Source organism: Tenrec ecaudatus, chromosome 6 (assembly GCF_050624435.1).
Source record: "Tenrec ecaudatus isolate mTenEca1 chromosome 6, mTenEca1.hap1, whole genome shotgun sequence".
Lineage (NCBI taxonomy): Eukaryota > Metazoa > Chordata > Mammalia > Afrosoricida > Tenrecidae > Tenrec > Tenrec ecaudatus.
The window spans coordinates 49,133,029-49,150,134 of record NC_134535.1 but is presented as its reverse complement, the minus strand read 5'-3'; the positions used below and the strand labels follow the sequence as shown (position 1 = coordinate 49,150,134).

At 39.5% G+C, this 17,106-nt stretch overlaps 1 protein-coding gene across 1 annotated transcript in view; it reads left to right on the top strand.

Annotated features, from left to right (window-relative positions):
- Nucleotides 1-17,106, top strand: part of OTOGL (otogelin like) — a 168,234-nt gene that overhangs the window by 115,990 nt on the left and 35,138 nt on the right. Inside the window, exons 35-42 of the mRNA XM_075552752.1 lie at nt 3,184-3,263; nt 4,106-4,144; nt 7,670-7,725; nt 9,377-9,554; nt 9,795-9,937; nt 10,136-10,159; nt 10,247-10,339; nt 13,771-13,960. Coding sequence (XP_075408867.1) covers nt 3,184-3,263; nt 4,106-4,144; nt 7,670-7,725; nt 9,377-9,554; nt 9,795-9,937; nt 10,136-10,159; nt 10,247-10,339; nt 13,771-13,960 — 803 coding nt within the window. The remainder of the gene's footprint in view (nt 1-3,183; nt 3,264-4,105; nt 4,145-7,669; nt 7,726-9,376; nt 9,555-9,794; nt 9,938-10,135; nt 10,160-10,246; nt 10,340-13,770; nt 13,961-17,106) is intronic.

The window sequence follows — 17,106 nt, the reverse complement described above, 5'->3', positions numbered from 1 at the left end:
CCATCTGTCTGCCAATTAGTCCAGGAGGGAAGGGTGGCATTTCCAGCAGCCTGTGTGCTGCTCACGGTTAGAGACTGATCGGAAGCAGTCCATGAGGGCTCCCAGGGTGACTGATAGGTTTATACCCAGAAGTAATTCTTTCAGACCCAGAGAATAGGGTATAGAGTGCTGCCAAATTCCTATCTTCCAATGAGAAAATGGGTCACAGATAAATTACTCAACTTGTCTAGTTCAGGATTACGTATGACCCAGGATTTCAATCTGTACACATTATTGTTTGTCAAGCGCTCTGATAGATGAGAGAAGGCAATTAGATCTCTGCTTGTTTTCTTAAAAATAAAAACAACCACTTTTTCTGAAAAGGAGAACTCAGTACCATTCATTCAAGCTCCTCACATGCACCAGTGTATTCCTTGCCTCTCCTGGTGACTCCCGGGAGAAAGAGGAGCAACAAAGGCCGCACCGGGAGACTCAGCAGTGGACCGTACATGTGGGGACAGAAGAGTGAGAAGCGAGGGAGGAGAGGGAGTCTGCTTAGGTCCAGTGGAGGAAACCGAGTTGTGATTTAAATGGCATCTGACTAGGTTTACTTCGAAGGCATAACCAATTTCTGCAGTGATTGAACCCATATACCCAGTGTTTCTGGTGCCTAAAACAAGAAACAATAATTTGTAATAATTCAATTGCCTTCCGATGGATTATGCTTTATGGTAAACCCCCTGTTCTCAAGTCAGTGCTGCCTTACAGACTTCATAGAGGGTTCCAAAGTCTCATCTGCCTTCTGAGGAGTGGCTATGGTTTGAACCAGTGACTTTGAGGCCAGCAGTCTAATGTTTACCTGAAAGTGCCCTCAGGGTTTCTGTGACTCATGGTACATCACAGAACACAATGTCATGGAGTTGATTCCGACGCATAGTGACTCGATGTAATTGATGTTAAAATATAAACACCTAGTGGTAAAAAGGTAGATTCCCTGAATGGCACAAACTTGAGGGCTCAAATGTGAGTCTTATGTTCTACTGCTGTCGCCTACACAGAAGAGCCTGGGAAACGGGCCTGGTGAAAGGTTCTAGGTAGGTCACTCCCTTGAAGACCTGACAGAGCCATTTGCCGCGTACAAATGGGCTGATAGGAGTTGGATTCAACTCAGCAGCAGCTAACAGCAGTAACAATGGTGAAAAGTACCAACAGCTAATGACAGTGAGCATCGTTATGAACAAAATACAGTATGTGCTATAGTATGCATGTATTATGCATAAAATTAGTTTTTTATATAAAACACCTATTATAAGAACTGTTCTGCTTCTGAAATGTTAGATTCATCAATTAGACAAAGTGTAGATTAGCAGTTGTGTAGCAAAATAAAAGGAACTTTTATATGCTACTATGCGGAAGGGAAATAAGTCTGGGTTTTAGAAAGTAGTGCAGAATGACGGTCCTGGTTTGACGCGCACAAACAATTGCTAGCAAATTGAGTCGCACAGAGCTTAGTGCTGATTTAATTTCATGATAACGGACTATCCGTGCTTTCCCAAATCTAAAAACTCTCATTCTTCTTTTTTCTCTGTTTGATAAAGTTTAAAGTAGACTAGCAATATTACAGCATGATTAAAGTTTTGCTATTTAATTTCATTTTATGAAACAGTTGACCACATAAGTTTCACTGTTTCTATTAAAGAAATTGTGTAGGAGGCAACTGAAAGGTACTTTATGTGTCTTTTATTAAAAGAGAAATTAACTTTTTTTGTTGTTCTTAAAGTATTGCCTGTTTCCTTCCATAACTTAAGTGCCCTCTTGTGGCAACACTTACACCTAATGTCAACATAATTCATTTCCATCTTGAGCCCACCCAGCTAATCCACGGGAAAAAGAGGCGGCACTTTTCTCCTGTAATTTGAACATTTGAAATGTGAACACTTTGTAATTTGACCATTTGAAATTCTTAACACAAAAGGCAGTTGGAAATACCGTAAACATATTAAAATATTGTTACAGCCTTCTATTGTATTAGAGAAGTGAATAAGTCAGTATCTCATGATATTAGATGCATTGTATATACATACAATTGTATTGTATATATGACTAATTTTGTATAAATGGCTAATAACTAGAGCAGGTTTTATATTAAGGAAGCAGCCCAGGTGGCAGAGTATTTGAGCATTCAGCTGCTGCAGGAAAGGCTGGAGGCTTGAATTCACTTGCTGGTCCACAGGAAAAAGCTGTGGCGACTTGCTTCTGTAAAGATTCTGTGAACATCACAGCCTTAGCACCCAGAGTGGCAGTGTGCTGTGCCTTACAAGGTCATTGTGAGTTGTAAGTGATGCCATGGCAACGGATAGGTATGGTATTTGAAGGACTGCGTTTATTTCTTTTGAATCAGACAACTTTGGAATCTGATCCCGAGTCGAACTAGATGAAAAATCCATTTTGGGGGCTCCATTCTCTTAGAGGAAAGCCCTTCAGAATTGTTCTCCCTTTACTTGGTCCACAGTGCCTAAGCCCATGGTGTCTTGCTCACCGTCTCTATCCCATACCTAACTGTGCGTCCTTGCCAGGGCTAGCCTCCCTGCCCCTGCGTGTGCAGCCTTCTCTCCCCAGCCCTGCCGCTAATCCAGGCCCAGTGTTTGCTGCTCTTGGGAACCGAACCCTCTGCTCCTCCCACTCGCTGTTTTCAAAGAACTCCAACTGTTTCCCACCTCCATTGATTCCACCTACAGTTTCTAATATCTTTTCAATAGGTTTGGGATTTTTATAACAGGCAGGGACAGCTGTTGGAGATGGTCTTTTTGTCCCACATCCTTAATACAAAACTCTCCCATGAACTTGCCAGTCTGCTTGGAAGTGGGCGAGTAGAAGAGAAGAACAGTAGAATACAGATACAGATCCTGACGGATTCTTTAGCATCTACTCTTGTTTCAATAGAAAATGTCCTTCCTGTGCCCAACCCCAGGTTTTGGATATTCTGTATTGAATGCACGTCTATCATGAATAATATGGTTTCATCACTGACTAGCTTATGGTTTGTATGAGGTCTGGTGGAGAAATGCCATACGTGCTTGACAAGGGGGGCGGGGACAGAATTTCTGGAAGAATGCATCTTAATTACTTATGTTAAATGCATGACTTTTTTGCTTTAAACTTTATTCATTCATTTTTTTTTTTACTTCTCCTTGCTTGCTAAAGGGTTGAAGGATGCTTGCCCTACTGCCCTAAACATATGATCCTAGACGAGGTCACCCTCAGATGTGTGTACCCAGGAGACTGTAAGTGTGAGCTTTTCCTCATTTGTCCTGGGAAGTAGAAGGCATGGGCATTGTTTTCTATCCTGACAGAAGACAATGAGCAAACGTTTTAGACAATAAACGTTTTTATTTTCATTTTATTGGGGGCTTGTACGACTCTCATCCCAATCCATACTTATACCCATTGTCTCAAGCACCTTTGCACATATGTTTCAATCATCGTTTTCAAAGCATTTTCTTTCTGTTTCAGCCCTTGATATCAGCTCATTTCCCCCCTTCCTTCCCTTCCTCATGAACCCTTGATAATTTGCAAATTATTATTTTTTCACATCTTGCATTGTCTGACATCTCCCCCCACCCCTGTTGTCCATCCCCCTGGGAGGGGGTTATAGATAGGTCATTGTGATCGGTGCCCTCTTTATCCCCCACCTTCCCCTTCCCCTCCTGGTATGGCTACTCTCATTATTGTTCCTGAGGAGTTTATCTGTCCTATATTCCCTGTGTTTCCAGCTCTTATACATACCCATGTACATGCTCTGGCTTAGCCAGGTTTGTAAGGTAGAATTAGGGTCATGATAGTGGGGGGAGGAAGCATTTAAGAACCAGAAAACAGCTGCATGTTTCATCGGTATACACTGCAACCTTATTATAGGCAATACATTTTTATAAGATTCTTTTTCAATATCCCTTCAATGTTATTTGTCCCTAATTATTTCCCAGATAATTGAACTCTTGCCATGAACACATTTCCTGATTTCTCTCTCCCAAAGCATTTTCCTTTAGCCTGAAAGTCTCTCTGTCAACTGCTTGGACTTCCCTTTAGCGAGCAGAGGCTAAAGACGTGAATCTCTGCTTCTTTCTAGGCATCCCTCCCACACAACCAGCATCGTTGACACCGACAGGTCTCGCCCCAGGTAAGTAAGCCATCCATACAGCCTGGTTTACAGGGATCGGTGCTATGTTTAAGTTAGCATTTTACATATAATTTAAGCCTTGGAATACTTGTGAGAACTACTGTTCTGAGTACTATCAGCCAGGAAACCTAGAATTCCCTTTTGCTTCCTATGGAAATGGTTCATGACTTAGCAGGCCATGTTTTCAGAGAGGCTTCTGCACATGGCCCACCTTTTTTTTTCCATGTTAAGTGCAAATGTAGGACCCTCCTCACATTTCGGCCTAGAATTTTGGCAACCGTGTCCATTAGTCTCTGTATTGTTCTGATCCTGATGAGGTGTCAGCAGAGTTGTCTGACTGAGCAGGAAGGAAATCCTGGCTACTGACTTCAGGAGTTCAGTCCAGGAAAACTTCATGGAAATGAAAACCCCATGAAAGAGCAGCCTCACTTCCTTTAGACCAAAGTAAAAACGACTCAAATGTCCAGTCACCTAATGGATAGGTAAAATATTATAGATTCATATGATTTGTCAGAGAAATGATGACTGATATGGTATGGTAAGTGGAAGAAACAATTACAATATTCAAAATAGGCAAACCCATTGAGACAGAAAGTTGCTTAATGGTTTCTTAGGATCAGAAGAAAGGGGTTATTGGTCGGAGCTGCTAATGGTGTATGAGGTTTGATTGGGGGTGCAATGAGAATGATCTAAACTTAGGCGGTGCTCATACAGCTCTATGAATATACTAAAACTACTGAGTTGTACAATTAAAATGGAAGAATTTTATGGTGTGCAAATTATGTCTCAATAAAGATGTTAAAGAAGAGGAACCTGAATGGAGCTCTCACCTCAGAAGGTGTGACTCACTGCTCTTGTGTAAGACACCTGACGGTCCTCTACAGTCCAAAGTGTTCTAGAAAGGAGACTTACGTTCACATCCCAGTTTCATTCCAGAAACTGTACGCTTATTTTCTAAGCTCAGATTGACCATGCTTTCGATGGCAGTTTCCTCTCTTTCATCTCCCCCTTGGGCTTCGACACAGGCATCCCTCTCTGAGCCTCATTACAAACAAGGAAAGTACTGGCTGGACTGAGATGGAGATGTTGCCTTTAAGTGACCATCAGCTTTTCTGCAACAAATGCGCCATTAATAAAATACCATTTGTAATTCGAGGTCAGGGGTTATGGACATTCTCTTGAAATTAAATAAATTAAAATCTTATTGCATCAAGAACAAAATAAACTAATATCACCATTCTTCTTCATATAGATAATATTTTAATATATTATAACCAGATAGTACTCTTTAGAAAAATTCAGCTCTTTTTCTTCTCCATTTATTACCACTTTCCCACAACATTCAAGTTGCTGTAGAATGAATTCCTCAATATTGAATTAGATTTTAGTATTGATCTAGGAATGTTACTAAAAAATAAATCGAACACTGTGTTGGTCTGGGTAGACTAAAAAACAAATTCAGAGAGATAGTCATATGTATATAAGAAAGAACTTTTATATAAAGAGTAATTGTACATAAGAAAACATCCCAGTCAAGTCCAGACCCATTCCATAAGTCCGACATTAGCCCATGTGTCCAGTACCAGTCTGTAAATTCCTCTTCAGATTCACACAACAGATGCAATGACACCAAATGTAGGAAGATCACAGGCCAGTGAAATCTCGTGGATCTAGTGGCAGTGGAAGCATTTGGCGGTGTCCACGTGGCTCCTTCAGCTCCAGGGCTCTAGCTTAGCCCCCTGTGTCTTCTCAACAGGCATGTCTCCCAGGGAGTGAGTGTGTGTGTGTGCCCTGTCCTGCTTCCAGTGAGTTATTTATCTGCTTAGTGCCTCTAAATGAGGTTATCAAACTGTGACCTGATTGACAGGCTAAAGTCTACCCTTTCTCTCTTAAGTCTCAAATTGACAAAAGATGATGTAACTACCACAAAAACCATATTGAGGAATCCATATGAATAAAAGTTCATATCATGGTACAGTACTTGAGTATTCTGATTCTACGTTTAGCCAGTGCCTATGACCCTTTTGTAATTTTTGACACCAATGGGCTCCATTGCGCTTGGGGCCATCCACCCTCCAAGTGACTGAATTTTTTCATGACTTTGTAATTATTTTAAGCTAAATCTTTGCCTCCTTTGATTTTGCTTTAAAATGTCACAACAAGGGGAAAATAATTATTTAGGTTAAGAGCAGTTGAGAAAACATCCTAGCCCAGTCCAGATGAAGTCCATAAATTCTATATTAGCCCATATGTCTGATACCAATCTATAAAGACCTCTTCAGACTCACGAAACACATGCAATGACGCCGAATGCAGGAAGATCACAGGCCAGTTGGTGGGAAGTCATGTGGATCCAGTGGCGTTGTAAGCATCTCAGTGCTGGCAGGGCTCTCCACGTGCCTTCTCTGGCTCCAGAAGAAGTCTGGCTCCATCAGCCATGTAATAGCTTCATATTTTGCTATTTTTGTTTAATAAAGGTTTCTATGATTTTGTTTAAAAAATCGTCTGGATGGTGTCACAGACCACACGTTAGTAGGTGTGGTCAAGGGACAATCCAAGGGAAAGGGAAGATGTGATTATGATTGATAGACACATTTGTGAATTACCTCCAATTTTTGGTCAGGACTGGAGATATTTCAAGAATATTCAGCTTGAAAAGTACAGAAGGGTCGAGATGTCTGATTGGAATTTTCACTAGCAATGAAGTAGTATCATAATTGACACCACTTGGAATTTTTCTGTCTCGTTTCCTAAGCTGCTATAGCAAATTGCTACAGGTTTAATGGCTTAAACATAATAATAATTTATTATCTTGCAGTTCCAGAGTTCAGATTCTAAAAATGAAGGTGTCCAAGGGACTCCATTTCTTCTGGAGCCTTTAGAGCAAAAATAATAAAATATGAAGCTATTACATTATTTCTGACATATCTTCCACCTAGATCTATATACTTTGGATTGCAGTGTTTCTATTTCTTGCACATTCCCCGTGGTATTCTGCACTGATCAATTTGCACCACACCAAAATAGCAATTTTGGCACCATTGAGAACCCAAATCACATTCCTTTTAGATGCTCTTTGATGTGGGGGCCCAAAAAAGAAGTCCAAAAGGGAAAGCAATGGATTCTGAAGATTTACTCTGAGAACGAAAGCAGCTTTATTATATTTTTTAATGCAACAATGCTAACATTAGTAACTCCCGAGGAATCTGTCACGATAGCACTGACCTTTTAGGCAATTGTGTCAGTCCCAAGATAATGAAGCTGTTTGTAGAATGGTGCTTAAAGTCAGGACTCTGCAACCAGACATCCAGCGTTCAGGATCTGACGGTTCTCCTGCAAGTGATGCCACTGACAATGCTTCTCAACATCATAGGTTTCTTCCTTGTAAAATGACCCCACTATTAATATCTACTTCATAATACTGCGCACAGACGTAATCTGTGCAGATTATCTTCACATATTTTTCACCAAATATGGGTTCTACATATTATTTCCACTCTTCATTTCTAACAGGTCCATCAGACATCACTCCATTGGATATGGTAACAACCTCAGGATTGGATTGTGAGGTATGATTAGCTAATAAATTCCAGCTAGTTTTCATTTCCTGTATCACCTAATTAAGTTTTGATATCATTATTCAAACTTTACTGAACTGTTTTTAATATGCTCACCTATTTTTGATATAAGAAAAGAAGAAATAAGCCCTATATTTTAACAATTGTATTTTCTTAACCGATTCAGATATTTCTTATGAATTATACTCTAGCCACACATAGAAAAATAAACACAATTCAAATAAACCTTTAATGTGATTCTTAAGAAAAGAGCTATCTATAGCAGGTTTACTTATAAGCCATGATTAAACGAATATTCATTATGCAGCTACTACAAGGCAAACACTGTGCGAGATGATAAAGGTATGTTGATAAGCAAAATTGATATTCATTAGCCCAGCACTGGTAATGATCTTGGCTGAGCACCCATTTCCTTCCTGCAACAGGCCCCTCTTTCTGATAAATCCAGTGTTCATTTAACCCGTATTTGCTTAGCATCTTTTGTAACAGGTACAAGTCAGGCACCAGCAATAAACCAGTTAATAAAACATTCCCAAAGTCTTCTTTTTGTGGACTTTATATTAAATTGGATGGTGACAGCTAGTAAAAGAAACCATTCTGTTATATAAAATGTTCTAAGTTGTTGTTAATGAAAAAAAACTTTACAAAAATACTTTACATAAGATAGTCAGAAAGTCTTCAGTGATAAATGACATTAGAGCGTATACTTGGAGTTAAAAGTACGCCATGCAGAAAACGGGGGTAAGACTTGTGGTTATATTTTCTTCCAAAGAGTGTGTGGGTTTAGATTTAATACCTAGGACCTTGATCAATTTTGAATGATTTTAGTTTGACAACAAACACATGCATATGAACCAATGTTTTCAAACAGAGCAGCCTCCTTAAGCTTTCTTACATGCAAGCAGTATTTGCGTTATATGTATGGGCATGTGATTATATGTATTTGTGATATTTGCAAGAACAGGATGGCTTGTGTATGGTGTGACATATGTAGCTTGCATCCTTTTACTACCTGTGGATGTCCAGTTTGTCAGTACCATTTGTTGAAGATGCCGTTTCTTCCTCCTAGAGTAGATTTGGCTCCTGTATTGAAAATCACTTGACCTTAGATTATGATTTAATTACTGAATTGTAAATCAGAGGTCTTTTGAACTCTCTATCTAATTTATTTGTAGTAATAATATCCAAGACACTGTTAAACAATTGTGTCTTGAATGCATTCAAATTAAATGTTTGATAGTATCATGTTATAATTTTTAAGTGATAGTAACAAGCAATATTCATATACTAGCTGTCTACAACATGATCTTGAAAGGGCAGCTGCCATTGTGTAAGTCTGCTGGCAGAATGCTAATCTATATCACTTATGACAAGACAGCTTTGCTCACATGTCTGAGTATGCTGGAAATTCTGATATCACATTAACATTAAGGAAAAATCTAAATTGCATCCATACTGGGTACTTTAGAAAGACTACAATAACACAGTGTTGAAGTGAAAATTTAATTCCTTTAGGAAAAGCTTTGCATTTAGAAAATGGCATTATATGCAATGTGAATATTTTAAAAATCAGTAGAAATATTACTGGGGAATTTCAGAACCAAACAAAACTAAAACCCACCAAACACTGTTTTTTTTTCAGCCTCAACAATTTGATCCTGTTTATAATTGTAGCCAGTATATCTGCCTTGATATGGAATGGAAATTGTACAACTGGTCCCTTAATTGCCCCAAGGACTTAGCGATGCCGGACTGTGGCTTCCGAGGAAGGCCTGTTCAAGTAAACAGTGATATCTGCTGTCCTGAGTGGGAGTGTCCTTGTGAGTGTGCAGTTCCTTCTTGTCCGGCACTCAACTATGAATCAGGAGGGCTGGGGCTATAAATCCATCCCTCTGCAGGGACTGCTGCTGAGCTTTCTTTTATCGATCTGTGACCTAGGTTTCCAGTGTGTGTCTTTCAGAATTGTTTCTCTGTCGAACATAACGAGGCTAATTTAAAAGGTTCTTTAAAAGAGAAACTCTTACTAATACAGTAATAAACTAAGTCCACATTTTTTTCAGGTCGTTGTTCCATGTTGTCAGAACTGAGCATTATTACATTTGATGGAAACAATGCAGCATTATATAGTATGGCTTCTTATATCTTAGTAAGAATTCCTGGTGAAATTATAATTGCTCATATTGAAAAATGTTCTGTGAATCAGGTAGGTCATGATCCATTCTTATCATTTCTTCATTCTTCATAAGATTTATTTGGTATGTTTTATATGAATATACTCAGATGCACATAATGTTGGTATATTTTATAAGAGCATACTGTTATGCATATAATATTAATCTAAATAGTGCTTTAAATGTCAAATGATACATTTCTTTAAATTTTCCTTTATATTGTTTTTCAGAATGAAAACTCATTGAAAAAGGTAGTATTTGACAAGCATTTAGTAAATTAATTCTATTTATTGTGTAAATTTTGTTGAACCAAATAAAGTTAATTTTTTTTCCAAAATCAGGTATCTTCTGGAAGGATCTCTGGGCTGTGCTTTAGGAAGTTAAATCTGACAACATCTATACATAAAATACTGGTCAATCGTTTAGAAAGAAAGGTAAGAGCACATTAAAAAAGGTAAAGCCTTCACATTAGATGAAAATAAGAAACGAAATTATAACCACTCCAAATAAGGAAGAAAATTAGACGTGTCAGCGGAGAGTCACAGAGTCAATAAAAGCATTCTGTTCATGAAGAATCTTACAATGTTTTTCTGCTTGCTGCTTCTTCCTCTGCAGTGAGCTTGTCGCAATCCTGTGTGAGGTCCACCAGGAAGGTCATTTCATTATGTCGTTAAGGCCTTTGAGACAGTGTGAGTAGCCATACTTCTTAGTTCCAGAGGAAGAACATTCAATTGTGATGAAATAAAGTGAATGGGATGGATGCATTATAAAACGGGAAAAAACAACTATTTGGGTTTATATGAAAATTGTTTATCTACAGGAATATATGGACTAGGAACTTTGTGGCATAGCGACCCTCAAGGTCAGCAATTGGACACCACAAGCCTCTCGTCAGGAGAATGTCACCCTTCCCTACCGTAAACAGTTACCGTGTCAAACTCTCACAGGGGCAGTTGTGCCCTGTCCTGTAGGGCTGCTATGAGTCAGCACCACCTCGCTGGCAGTGAGTTTTGATAGTTTAGGGTGGGTTCATGTCCGAAGAACCTTTCAGTAGTGCAACGCAGGACTTGACTTTTTTTCTTGAGGTCTTCCAGCTTAAGATAGGCAGAGCAGAGTCTTCCTCTTTTGTTTTCTAACCCCAGTCATTGCACATTTCATTATAGCACTTTATTTTGTCTCCTAGGGCGCTCCTTTGACATTTTGTGTTCAGCTCGTTGACGTCGTCATTCTTCCTTTTGCGTTAACTACTCTGTAAGCAAGAGCACTTTCAGGGTCTCGTGATAGCCACGGGCTCTTCTTTTCTCCTGACCTGATGCTTTCTTAGCGAATGTTGCTCTGGATGTCCCCCCACAGCCCACGAGGGCCTCTGTCATCAGTGTTCAGTGCATCACATCGATTCTTGAGATGTTAACAAAATGCAGTTGGGATCTACTCTAAATTGTCTTTTGGTTTACTTAGATATGTTTTAGTTTTCTCAGCTTTGACATGAACTTATCTTTGAGCAATTGGTGACCTCTTCACACGTCAACCGATGACTGGGTTTCGCTCCTGATCTTGAGCTTGTCTAGGTTCTCTTCTCACGCATGTAGTCAGTCTCTTCTCACACTGTGCATTCCATCTGGGAAGCCCACCTGTACAGTCACCATGTGTGTTGTTGAAAAAGGTATTTGCTATGAAAGAGTCACTGGTCTTGCAAAATTCTATCATGACATCTCCAGCTTTGTTTCTATCAGCAAAGCCATATTTTCCAACTGTTCCTTCTTCTTTGTTTCCAACGTTTGCATTCCAATCCACATTAATTATCAATGCTTCTTGATTGCATGCTTGATAAATTTCCAACTGAAGACATTGGTAGAATCTTCTGCTTCTGCAGTGCTAGCTTTAAGGGTTGGTGCATGAATTTGAATAAAGCCATATTGAGTTGATATCCTTAGCTTAGAACAGGCATAATCCAATCACAAATAGTATTGTTCTTCAAGAATTATCTTCAAATGTTCTTTTTGAGGATGAAGTCAGTGTCTTTCCTTTGATTGTGTTATTCCAAGCATAATAAACCATCTGATTTTCTATCAGAATGGCCAATACCAGTCAATTTCAGCTCATTCCATCCAGGATATTGATCTTTAAGGATTCTATTTCATTTTTGGCAACCTCCAATTTTCCTAGATTCATACTTAATACATTCCAAGTTTTGATTATTAGTAGATTTGCTGCTGGTTCTTCTCAATTTGAGATGTGCCCCATCAGCAAATACAGGTCCAGAAGGCTCTACTACATCCACACCATTCTGGTTGACTTGAGATCTTCCTCAGCAATACTTTGGGGGCCTTCTAACCTGAGCGGCTCATCTTCTGGCACCATCGACGATAATGCTCTGCTTCTATTTATTAGGCCTTCACTATGTGACAATGTTTGGACACTATGTATATGGTGTTTAGTAGTTAATTTTTCTGAATTACTAGTCTGTTCTTAGTCTGACAGTTCTGCTGAAAACATCTCTTTGGGTGACCTTGGGTGACCCTGCTGACATTTGAGATACGAGTGACGTAGCTGCCAGCATCACAGCAACTCACAAGCCGTCACAATATGACACTGAAAGACAAGTGATGGAGGCATAGCACAGGAACAGTACATTAAAATAGCTTAAAAATTATGAGAAAATTTAGCAACAGCAAAGAAATCAGTTTAACAGTGAAAATGTTAACTATCGTTGACTTGGTTGGGACTCATAGTGACCTATGTATCGCAGATGGAAACACTGCCCAATTCTGGGTATGTGTAAGTCCATTGTTGTAGCTCCTGTGTCAATCAAATAAAAGTTTCTTTAATTTATTTATTTTCCCAAATCATTTTATCTATTTATTTATTTTTAAGGTTAATCTTAGGCTACCTCATCTTTAATATTGCCCATCTACTGCCAAGGAGTTCATTCAGACTTATAGGGACATTAGGTAGGGTTTTTCAGGTTGTAAGTAGTTATGGAAAGAGGATTCTTAGTAGGTGTATAGTTATCAAAAATGAGTTAAAATTTACCATAAAGGACTGACTGGTAATGTTTAATAAAGATAAACTGATAAGAATATAAGAAATACCTGTATTTATAGTGATGAGCATACATCAACTATATCAAGCATATTTATACCTATGTTGTCATCACCATTTCCAAAACATTTTCTATGTGAGCCCTTGGTATAAGCTCCTTTTGTTTCTCCTCCCGCCCCCACTCTCATCCTTGTGAATCCTTAATCAGTTATATATTGTTATTATTATTTCATATCTTACACTGTCCATTGCCTCCCTTCACCCACATTTCTGTTACCTGTCCCTTGGGGAGGACTGTATATCCAATCTTGTGATGGGTTCTCCCTTTCTCACCTGTTCCCCTCCCGGACCTTCCCCTGCCCTCCTGATATCATTACTCCCATTACTGTTCCTGAGGGGTTCATCTTTCCTGAATTCTATGTGTCAAGAGCTCTTATCCACCATTTTATTTAAAGGGAATACTGTTACCACATCATTCCATAGTTCAACCACATCACGCAGTATTGTTCAATTGCTGCCACATCGGTTTCAAAGCATTCTTTTCCTTCCTGGGCTCCTTGGCATCAGCTCCCTTTGACTCCACCCCACCCCTCAGCCCCCAGAAACCCTCCTTCCACTCGGGGTCCCTAAGCTTACCAATTCTGAGTTCCATGTACTCAAAACCAGACAAAACCACAAACAACAAAATGACATAACACACCTGGGATAAAAACACATTCGATATCTTTTAAATCAGAAGAATTGGGGAAATCTGGGTTTTCTAATTTTATGCATGGGCATTTAAACAACTTTTTTTTAAAAAGGTGTGTTTATTCTATTTTAGATAGAAGTGGATTCCATTGTGGTGCCTTTGCCGTTTGCCAGTAATGAGCTGTTCATAGAGGATTCTGGTACCATGTACGTGCTCACGACCCCCGCTGGACTCATCGTGAAGTGGGCACATCTCACAGGAATCATAGACATTCATTTTGGCTTCCAGTTTAGTTTATCAGCCCACACGGAAGGCCTTTGTGGTAAGCAGCACTTTTCATATCTCAGTTTCTTCACCCATATACCACTTCTTCCTCACATGACACCCTTGAGACGCCTCTTGTCTCACTTTGTAGATTTGAGATGTGATAGGAACTTTCAGTTCCCAGTGTCAGTATTGATGAAAGCTGGGATGTTCAATAAATATGCTCAGGAAGCCAGAAATAGCATTTCACTTAGAGCGCAGGTAGACAGCAGAGATAGTGTGCGCTTGGCTCCAGACCATGACAATAAACCACATATTCCAATAAAACCAGTCACATGAACTTTTTGGTTTCCCAATGCATACGAAAGTTATTTTCACTCTATAGATGGGTTAGGTTGCTAACCACAGTCAGCAGTTTGAAACCATCAGCTGCCCCATGGGAGAAGGACACGGTTTTTCACTCCTCTAAAGAGTTAGTCTCAGAAACCCACACGGCGGTTCTACCCTTTCCTGTAGGGCACTTTTGAGTCAGAATTGACTTGATGGCAGTTCAAAAAATCATTTTTAAGTAACTTAAGCATGTGATAGCATTATGAAAAAGTTTTAAATATTGTGAGAATTACCCAAAAGAAATGACACGTTGACATTAAGTGAGCATGCGCTGTTTGAAAAAATGGCCCCAGCGGACTTGCTCCATGAATGGAAGCCAAAGTGCAATAAAATTAGGCACAACTCTACTCTATGGAGATATATGCTCCCTCACTATTAATGCAGGTATTAATACAGATCTTCCTATCAGCTCTTTATTAAACATTACCAGTCAGTCCACTACGGTAACTTTTAACTCATTTTGCATAGCTATACACCTACTAAGTATTCTCTTTCCATAACTATTTCTAACCTGAAAAGCCTTCCCTAAAGTCCCTGTAAGTCTGAATGGACTCCTTGGCAGTAGATGGGCAATATTAAAGATGAGGTAGCATAAGATGAAAGACTTAAATAACTTTGTTCCTACCTTTTTCTCTTCAACGTGTGGAATCAGAGAACAGTGTTTAAGCTTCCCGGAAGCTTAAAGTTGAGATGCAGAATGTAGGTGTTCTGAACATTTGTCTCTGTTTTATGATGAAGTGTCACGTCAAGGTGTACCTCTATCCCTGACTACTGACATCAAGTCAGTTCCCACTTATAGGTTTTGTGTTTTAATAAGTTACACAGATAATGAATTATAAGCCAAAGGCAGAAAATTGGAACTATTTATAGGCATTTTATGAAAGAATAACATTGGTTCTGATGTCTACTGCAAAGTTGTCTACTGGTATGTACTGTACCCTGCTTTACAACGCTTAAGTGAGCATTAGTTTCTTCATCTTTAAAATGGGGATGGTTATATCTACGCTAAGGATTAGCATTAAATGAGAAAATCAATGTAAAACATTCAACCTGTTGCTTAATGTACACAGTCAGAATTACTTAATACAAATTTATCAATTTTATCCTCACTAAATATCAAAATGGCCAATTTCAATTAAGAATGCCTAGGGTATCAATCTTTTGACATTCCATTTTTGATGAGTCAAAGTTTCCAAGATTCATGCTTTGTATAGTCCACACACACTCTGATTGTTAGTAGGTGGTTGTAGCTGATTCTTCTCATATTGAGTCATGAATGTCCTAAAACCTTTACCCTGACCATGTCAATAACCTGACTCTAGTTTGAGGAAGAAATTCTCCCTTAAGGATATTTTGGGTACTTTCTGACCTGAAGGGCTCATCTTCTGGCTCTAGAACTCATTGTATTTCACTGTGATCCACAAGGTTTTCGTGGTTAATCATTTAGAACTGGCCGACAGGCTTCTTCTTCATAGCCGGTTCCTAGTCTGGAAGTTCTGCTGAAACTGCTCACCTTGGGCGACCTGCTGGTACTTGAAATATGGGTGACATCGTTTCCAGCAAAATAGCAAGACCATGACAAACTGACCAACAAGTCACTAGACTATGACAAACTGACCAACAATGTGAAATACTTGATTACCGTGTGGTAGCTGTGAGAACACATTTTTCATTAAGAGTTATCTTTGTCTAGAAAAGTTTTGCTTTAGAAAAAGCAGTACTGCTTTATGATCTAGTGCATGTAACAGGATTATGTGTGCGTGTGCTGTCCACTGAACTCCTACTGTAATATATGTGGGGATGAAGCAACTTTGGCAGCAGCAATTTTTATTGATCCTGATATACTTCCCTGAAGAGTAAGATTAAATATTTGTAATGACAATGTTGGTTTATAACGTGTGTAGTTTCACTCTCTGACATCGAGTCAACTCTTTGTGACCCTGTAAGCCAGGGTAGAGCTGCTCCTGGGTTTCGGAGACTCTAGCGCTTTACGGGAGTAGAGTCTCATCGTTCTCCCTCAGAGTAGTTGGTTTCAAACTGCGAATCTTGCAGCTGGCAGCCAAATTCATACCTCACTAGGGGTCCGTCCACATCAATCCGCTGCTATTGAATTGATTCCAATTGATATGGCCCTGTACAAGACTCTGAAACTTGTATGTCCTTATGAGAGCAGACAGCCTCACCTTCCTCCCACGGAGTGACTAGACTGGTGGGTTTGAACTGTTGGCTTCTAGCAGTCCATCATTAACCTCTTTTAAAATAATTTAGTGCCTTGGGGTTGGAGGGGAGTTAAGTTTTTAGGTGGAATAGGATTCATGTAAGATAGGACCAAGGTTCTAGGTCTATTTCTTGGTATTTCCTTTGTCTCAGCATACTCCTAGATAAAGTGAATTTTCATCTTCTGTCAAGTCTTCTAGAAACCAGAGGGCTTATTGTATTTATAAGTAAAGGCATCATAGTCATACATAGGCCATGCTAGGCAAAGAAGAGAGATTGCCTGTGGCCTAGAACTGCCAGTTTAGGTTCTGAACTTGATAATGGTTGCCCTAAAGCTGATAGGGTCTCTGTGTCTGGGTGAGATTGCTGTGACCCGATTGAGTGATGCCTGGATTCCCTGAAAGTGATGTCAAAGCAAGGGAGTAAAGATCATCTTCATGTCCAGGGGCCCTCCTGGGACGCAGTGTCATGTCGACTTAAGTGCTAGTTTCTGCATTTAAAAAAAATGCTGTCAAGATGGGTTTCCCAGGCCATGGCTGTCTGTTAGGCAATCACCAAATGACCCTGACACGGAGGAATACCTCTGTGCAGGCTTCA